Source organism: Perissodus microlepis, chromosome 14 (assembly GCF_051167445.1).
Source record: "Perissodus microlepis isolate ML-2025 ecotype Zambia chromosome 14, ASM5116744v1, whole genome shotgun sequence".
Classification (NCBI taxonomy): Eukaryota; Metazoa; Chordata; class Actinopteri; order Cichliformes; family Cichlidae; genus Perissodus; species Perissodus microlepis.
The window spans coordinates 32,305,300-32,313,657 of NC_140474.1; the positions used below are offsets into that span (position 1 = coordinate 32,305,300).

The 8,358-nt window shown below is 39.2% G+C and overlaps 1 protein-coding gene across 8 annotated transcripts in view; it reads right to left on the bottom strand.

Annotated features, from left to right (window-relative positions):
- LOC146374245 (chloride channel protein 2-like) overlaps window positions 1-8,358 on the bottom strand; it is a 216,858-nt gene that overhangs the window by 86,825 nt on the left and 121,675 nt on the right. For all 8 annotated transcript variants that reach the window (XM_084950684.1, XM_084950681.1, XM_084950685.1 and 5 more), the window contains 3 exons: window positions 8,221-8,349; window positions 7,120-7,253; window positions 2,181-2,258 (listed from right to left, as the gene is read on the bottom strand). In XM_084950684.1, coding sequence (XP_084806810.1) covers window positions 2,181-2,258; window positions 7,120-7,253; window positions 8,221-8,349 — 341 coding nt within the window. The remainder of the gene's footprint in view (window positions 1-2,180; window positions 2,259-7,119; window positions 7,254-8,220; window positions 8,350-8,358) is intronic.

Consider the following 8,358-nt stretch of genomic DNA (forward strand, 5'->3'; position numbering starts at 1 on the left):
TAGAATGGATTGTCAGATTAGAATTAAATAGATGTTGGCCTTGGAATCACACCAGCACATAACACCCTCAGAGGGTCTCCAGTATCCCTTTTTCAACCCTGGCCTCTCTAAGAGGTGTTCCTGTGTATTGACACTGAAAGACCACACAGTAGCAATCTCCAGCATTGCTCCTTTGACCCCGGGCAAAAGTGACAAAAACACAAACTGGGTTGGAAAAGGATATTAACAGCAAATTATACTGCAAAAAATAATTAAGCTGCTCCAATAATTATCAACCCCAACCAGTTGCTGTCCTTTCCTGCACCTGGTTCTGTCGGAGGTTTCTTCCCTTTAGAAGGAAGCTTTTCCTCCCCACAGTTGCTAATTGCTCACAGGGAATAGTCTGATTGTTGGGGGAACTAGTAATTCTTGTGAAAATTTAAAAAAATAGCCTTAAATAAATAACAACCAAAACAACAAATGAATATGGTCTTGAACTTGGGTACAGTTTTGCTTAAAAACTGCGTCAAATTCTTACCAATCACCAGTAACTGAGATTTAAATTTAACAGAGGTTTTCAGTAGATGCAACCATGGTATTAATTTGAAAATTCTACGCAATCACAAACTTGGGTGTCCACAGTGCCCCGCCATTCAAACACGTCAATCAAACAAATTGAGGGAAAACTGATTAAATAGTTTGCAACATTCCTGCACATAAGCCTTTGCTCTTCTAAAAATAAGCTTTTACTGACCATCAGTCATAGCATTGGTTCAGGCAGGCTCAGCCACAATCATGGCCAGTGAGCTAACCTCATTGCCTGTGCCAGCTGATACTCTTCTAAACATCCAAATGGCAATTCTTACATTGGGAAAGGCATTAAAACTGATTTAGCCAGCCCACAGGTGCAACCATCCTGCAAGCGGCTTTGTAACCCACCTTCACTCTGTCAGCCACAGCAGAAAATTAAGCATCACTCCTGGTCTCATGTTCTGTGCTGAGACAACAGTTCATCCAATCCAAGAAACAACACCAAATGACAAATGTTGTAGCTGTTTACTATCACCAGGGGGCAGTGACACAGACAACCAGTCTGTGGACTACTGCTTGTGCCACTTTTGGTCGTTCATCCAGTCGTGGAAATGAGTGAAGTTAACATAAAAGAACTGAAACGGGGTGTGCCCACTAAAAACTTGGTTTTCGTTCCCGATGGTGGGCCACCAGGCTGTGCTTTTCATGCTGTTTTTGTTTTTTATCTTTGATTTTTTTGTGCTTCTGTTTTCTGTTTATCGTTTAGTTTTCAACCACACAGCGAATCAATGTCGAGCTGTGTGCTGCTGGTTTGCGTGGACTAATACACACGCAAATGGCTGCAAGTCCTGCATTAGGAAGGTAAGCAAATGTTTTTGATTGCCAATGCTGAAATCCAGTGCTCCAGCACACAACTAAGTATAGTTTCAGGCTATGGAGCTGATATTTTTAATCCAACGTAAGGACAGCGTTGGAAGATCCTTTCAGACACTTTACTCACATTTCCAGCCACTGTTTTGGTTGTACGCCTCATGAAAGTCAAAGAGGAAACCCTCAGCACATCACTAATTCGGGTATGTTGGTGCCAAAGCCCAGACTGTGGCTCTGAACTTTAACAACATTCAACAAAAACCCCTTTCTGATGTCTATCGGAGTCTCAGTGCTGTTCACAAATGGTACTGGAGACTGGAGATGATCGGTGTTTGACGGCATAGAGTCTGTTCTTCAAAGAGCATTAAACTGGAGTCTTTGCCAGCAACGATGAGACCATATGATGCGTAAGTATACAATTTTCCCACAATATTTATGAGAATGGTGAACTACCCTCATACCTTTTTTTCCATGTGCAACCAACTAATGTAAAAAGTCAATAATAAATATCATATAAAGTGAATATGTAGTGCTTTTTGGCTTGGCTTAACTGCTGAGTACATTCGCCAGTAAGGTAGGGTATGCATACAGCCTGAAAGGAGAATCCCAGCTAAAGCTTTAATGGGAATATCAAGATCACATCTGGATTATGGCATCAGGACAGTTCAGACCAACAATGTGAGATTTTAGCTTGAAAATAAAGGTAAAATATTAAAATGATTACAATAAAGTAACAGTAGATGTTTAAAATTATATAAAAGATGACTTTTTTGTGTTATATTAATAAGTGTTAGCCTTACCTCATAGATTCCTCCAAACAGAGACATAAACTTGCTGAGGAGAGCTGCACACAGACTGGCGATGTGCACAAAGGGACCCTGACAGGAGGAATAACGCAGACAGAAATCAGGTTACAAAAAATTACAAATTAAGGAGCACTCTGGGTTCCTGTTTATTGTGAGTCAGTCACACAAGACAACACAACTCTTTGAAAACACATCAACAGGGAGAAAGTCAGCGGGAATATTAACATTCAGAGTATGAGGTTCAAAGTGGAACTAACAGGATTAAAAGTGAGAGCAGCAGAAAAGTGATGCTCAATTTAAAAGGCAGCGAGAGGCCTGCTCTGAATCTAAACGCTGGATGTTGCTGCAGTGCTGTGTAACCAGAAGGGCCTGAGGGCTGTTTGTGTGCACAAGTGTTAGGAGACAGTGTTTTCCTGCAAGAATGTCTTCAGGCAACGCTGTCTTTTGTGGGTGTAGGAAAAACCATAAGTAAGTAAAATTTTATTTCTATAGCACCTTTCAAGACAAAGATCACAAAGTGCTTCACAAAGAAGTACCAAAGCATTTAAAGCAAAACAAACAAAAAGTTAACCAAACGCATTTCCAAAAAGTTGAGTTGACACCTGATCTGTTTTTGCTACAAAAAACCTGAAAAATACTCAGCGATATAAACAACATCTGCATCGTGAAGTAAAGGGATGTAAATATTCCCAGAAAAACAGTCTTCTCTCTCCCAGCTGGATCAGAAAACATCCCTGTACCTTCCTACTTTCCGTCACCTGAACCCAAGGGATGATGCAGGGATGTGAATGAGCAGCCAAAGGTTCATGTGCTGTAGTATGTGAATATACAGAGAGATTTAAGGCAAGTCGTTTCACAACACATCCTACCACTGTTCAGACACCTTACTGTGACCTACGTGGGTTTCTGACAACCAGTAATGATTTGAGTGGAAGCTCGTCTTCTGAAGCGATGCTTAATGTTTATTTTGAATGTTGTAAAAACCGGCATTCAAAGCTGAAAGGGCCCAGCTGCTAGCGAAGGCTCTGTATCACAACACAAAGGTTTAATGCTGTGAATCACTGAAACTGTGCTAGTAAACAACAAAAGCAGAATGTGGGTCAGTGCTTGGGTTTCGCTGAAAAGTAAAAAGAGAAACTAGATTGTGTCTCATAAAGGTAGCGATAAAGACATGGCTGTCTGTTTCTGTCCTACAAAGAAAAAACATACTAACTGTACTTCTGTTCAAAACAAATTTGACATCTTAACTTATCTTACTAGAAACTGTTAGTCTTCACTCTGTGCAAACATACATATAATACATGTATTTGTCCACCAAGCTTTCCTGTCATTTCTTTAAGCGGTCTTCAGGAATAGTTCTCCAGGCTTCTTGAATGACAATCAAAGCTCTTCTTTAAATGCTGGGTGACTTTTATTTCACTCTCTCTGAAGATGATCCCTCACTGCTTCAATAATGTTGAGGTATAAGCTGTGAGGACTCCACCAAATGTCAAAATCCCCAAGATCACTGGCTGCAATGCAGCCCCTAACCATAACAGACCAGTTACCACTGACTTTCAGTTAAGTTCTTGCGAAATCTGGCATACGTCAGCCTTTTCTCTCTGTTTCCCTTCTTTAAGAATAGCTTCTTGACTGCCACTCTTCTACTGAGACCACTTCAGATGAGGCTTCAGTGAATGTTAGTTGGATCAATTGAAGGGCCAGATGCATCTCTCAGGTCCTGTGTCAGAGGATTTTTTCCTATGTCTTAAGACATGACTTTCAGATACTGTTTATCAGGTAGTTTTGTTAGGCCTGCCATTTCTTTTGTCCTTCACCAATTTTTTAAGGACACACTGCACACCGTGCTTTAGAAATTACCTGGAGCAAAAATTATATTTTATGTCTGACAAACTGTGTTACCTTTGGCATTTTTCATAGATTCAACTAAAGAAATGGGAACAAATTAAATGTTTTTGTGGCAGGCTACTAGTAATAAAGTGCCAACACACACATACAGTTATGTCATGTCTGTTATGTGTAGACAGAACACTAGTTTATCCCTTGGGTTAAGAGCATTTTTTTTTTTATTGAATGATTCATAAGTCAGCAGCTTAGCAATCAAAAAAAATATTCCTATGAAAAAATTATTCCAGTCCATTATCAGGACTGGAAAGAAAATGAGTGAAAAACCAGCGAATTTCCAAAGATAATATTTGAAAGATCGTCAGAAAGCTAGAGAACTATTGCTTATGACCACTTTAAAAATTATAAGAATGTTTAGCTCCTTGGAAGCAAAATATAAAGAAATGAGAGGTGGCTCAAGACTTTTACACAATGCTGTATGACCAGTTCCACAAAACAATAGTAACAACCTACAAAAACTGTAATAGCATGGAATTTCCAACGAGAGCAGGTTTTTCCTCATGCAGAATATTATTAGTACTTCTCTGAACTCTTAAGGTAAGACTTCTAGTCTATAAATTATCAACAGCTAAAGTGATAACTGACCATAGTTAAAGCAATAGTTAACAACTTACTTTTTCCAGTTTATAGAAATAGAAAGCTCAATTTTGCTCTAAACCCTTAAGAATTAATTTGTTATACAACTGAAACAACAAACAAAAGTAAAGCCAATACCAAAATTATATTGGAGAGAAATGTAACACCAGACAGAATAGTCTTGCTAAAAGCTAACTAGCCTAGTTTAGTAAACTACCAGTAACTACAATCTCGGCCAGATTAATGAGATATTGTTTTACCTTTTAGAAGTAAAAATGTATTCCACCTTTTATTTTTTATTCCACCTTATAATTTGCCTAAGTAGGTATAGAAATGTTTTAAAATGGCCTATTTTTTAAATTAAAATGTTAGCTTAGCTAGGAGCCTTTAAAGCAGCGGTCCCCAACCCCCGGGCCTCGGACCGGTACCGGTCCATGAGTCGTTTGGTACCGGGCCGCAAGACTTGAGGCTCAAGTGTGAAATGTATGGTTTTCAGGGTTTTTATCGGTTTTCAGCGTTATTTTGTTATCGTTTTTATCGTTAACTTGGATTTCCTGGGTCTTTTCACTAGTGATGTGCAGATCGATCCTGAAATATTGATTCCTCCGATACCAATCATTTATGTTCTAGAATCGATTCTCACATTAAAATATCGATATTTTAGTAATTTGGGATAAATTTGTAGTTTATCATTAACAGGAACACAGTGGAAAGAAACTATAACATTCAGATTGTCTACATTCAAAGGAACTACTTCCTCTTCCGCCTTTCATAGTCATGTGCGAAATACGGCTGTATAAAAGTCTTGCAGCCCCTTGGCGTGCACACTCACAACAATGGCTGAGCGTAATTGGAGTCATGTGCGGACGTATTTTACCTCCACAAACAGCTGAGACGTGGTTTGCAATACATGTGGCAAAAAAGTGAGGTGTTGTGGCCATACTTGCCAACCTTGAGACCTCAGAATTAGGGAGACATTCAAAATACATTTTACAGGGTTTATTTATCGGGTAAAATACATTAAATGTCACCGTTATTATTGGCTGGCCCGGAAACGGCGGGGGTGTCCAAATTCAGAGGCTGCTTCCACCTGAGGACCCGGCCTTCGCGGTCTAAAGAAGCCGGGTAGTACGTCACGAGCTCCCTCGGTGGAGTGAAACTCTGCCGTCTGCTCCTTGCTATCTAAAATATAACAGGGCGCTGATGTAAACTCTCGACCGTCTCACACTTTGTTTAATTAGTTTTCTGTTTGACGTTTATTCAGCTGTGTGAAAACCCCGGAGGAACCCTCCCGAGGGATTAATAAAGTTAAATTTAATTTAATCTAATCTAATAACTTTAATCTCAGCCAAACCGATTTACTCACGAACAAATAAAACACTGAAAAAGCCAAACAATAACATTTTGAAGTTGACTTATATATCATGTTTAACCCGAGTAATGGAAGACTGCGGGGGTCGTCTCAGATATTTGAAGTTTACACAGCTACATTCTCACCTGAAAATATGTTAAAAGTTTTTTTGCGACCCAGAAAGAGAAATAAGAGTAATATTAAAACTAAGTAGCTGCCGCCATTGGTGGAAACTAGAATTGGCTGGGCCGCGCTATGAATTCTGCAACATGGTTTTTCAATTTTGTTGTCCGGGTGGAAAATCGGGAGAAATTCGGGAGAATGGTGGCTCCAGGAGATTTTCGGGATTCTCCCGGAAAAATCAGCAGGGTTGGCATGTATGGTTGTGGAAACATCACTAACCTTGTCAAACACCTCATAGTAAATCATATCACAGAATATGACGAGCGTATGTTGAGGCGAACTGAAGAGGAGGACAGGGACAGGTGCTGCTAGGGCGAGACAGACGTCTCTAACGGAGTCCTTTAGTGCTGCAGGCAGGCAAGGTGTTCAAAATGCGCACAACTTCAGTTTTTTTATTTCTATGTGATGAACTCTGCATTATTAAGTGATAAGAACAAGTAATCTGATGTCCTGTAATCATTATGATGCTATAATTTGAGATACAATAAATAAAATAAGTTTTTCTACAAAGTATCGGTATCGGATCAGTATCGTCGATACCAACCTGAATATTACTTGGTATCGGAAAGGAAATCAGTGGTATCGCACATCACTACTTTTCACGTGTGTTATGAATAAATCTTCTTTTTTTTCAGTACCGGTACTGGTTTTATTTTGTTGTATTTATCCGCGACACCTTAAAGGCCGGTCCGTGAAAATATTGTCGGGCATAAACCGGTCCGTGACGCAAAAAAGGTTGGGGACCGCTGCTTTAAAGTACAAAGTCCTTATTCTCAACTTCTCTGTTAGTATTGTTAATGCAGGAAGACACAAAAGCTCAAAAGCATATTCCCATTCAGAAAGCTACTTGTATTCATTTGTATGTACACACCATGCAGTACATGTACATTTAGAGTGGGTGAAGCAGATTTGTTTTACCTCTTTGCCCAATGGCATGCCACTGCCCAGGGCACAGGTGAGGCCGATGACTTTGGCCACAAAAGTTTTGAAGGTGAGGTATTCTTTTAGGACGACTCCACGCAGGATGGTCTTCATTTCTGGAATACCTGAACCTGTAATAGGACAACAGTGGGCACGTATAGCTGATTGTTTTAAATCGAACATCATTTTTCCAGCTGTTATCATTCACAACTAAATCTCTAAGAAGAAATCCAACTATTTGATAAGAATTTAATAATCATATTAATTAAGATGAACAAGATTTTGATCCAATACATTCTGATCAGTGCATGACATCACATCTGTGTTTTTTCTACCTCACACAAAAAAAGATCTCACCATCTTCCATCCTATAAGAGGGAACAACTTCTAAAGCTGCAACTTGTATGAACTTGGGTGTCAATTATAGCCTGGCCATTATTATCAGACTATTATGTTAGCAACAGTCAATAATGTTCAGTCTATCAAATCACAACATGCTTATACTATTATTTATGTAGTAGGGGTAGTACACTGTGTTTTGAAGGAATGTTTTTTTAGTAAAACTACTGGTGATATTGTGTCGCTATCATTAAATTTCTAGTATTTGTTGTCAATCACTATATCATTCTAGTTCAGATTTGACCCACATGTGGACTAAAATAATTCCATCTCACCTTTTGGTTGTTCACCCTAGTGATAGCCTTTACTTGCATAAACATTTCTTTGTATCTCATATTCAGAGTTCCAGTGAACAGCTTCAAAACACAGGTTTAACACCCTGGATCTTTTGTCATGGAATAAAAAGTGAACAGGCCTCACCTAGCAATGAAAGTTTTTGATAGTCACTTGTCCAATTATGTTTGACATTCTAAACAATGGAGGAGTGTTTATAAAAATGAATGCAATACATTCACTCCCTTGATTTAAATCTTATAGTCTGCACTTCAGCCACATTGACTGTTTGATTTAAAATCCATGCTGGTGTTTATTTTTGGCCCTGCAAAATTAATTGATTATTTTGTGGTTACTCACTCACAAGGTCTAAATTGGTTAAATGCAAGTGGTTAGCAAACCAGTATTATTTTACACGTATCATACCAACAGCCTGTGGAGCAAGGATCTGAGTGAAGCCTGCGGAAAAGGTGATGAGGACAACGGGGTAGGTGACCCAGGCCAGGTACTGCAGGAACACATTACTGTCCAGACCACCGTACATCCACTTCTGTGCTGTGGACA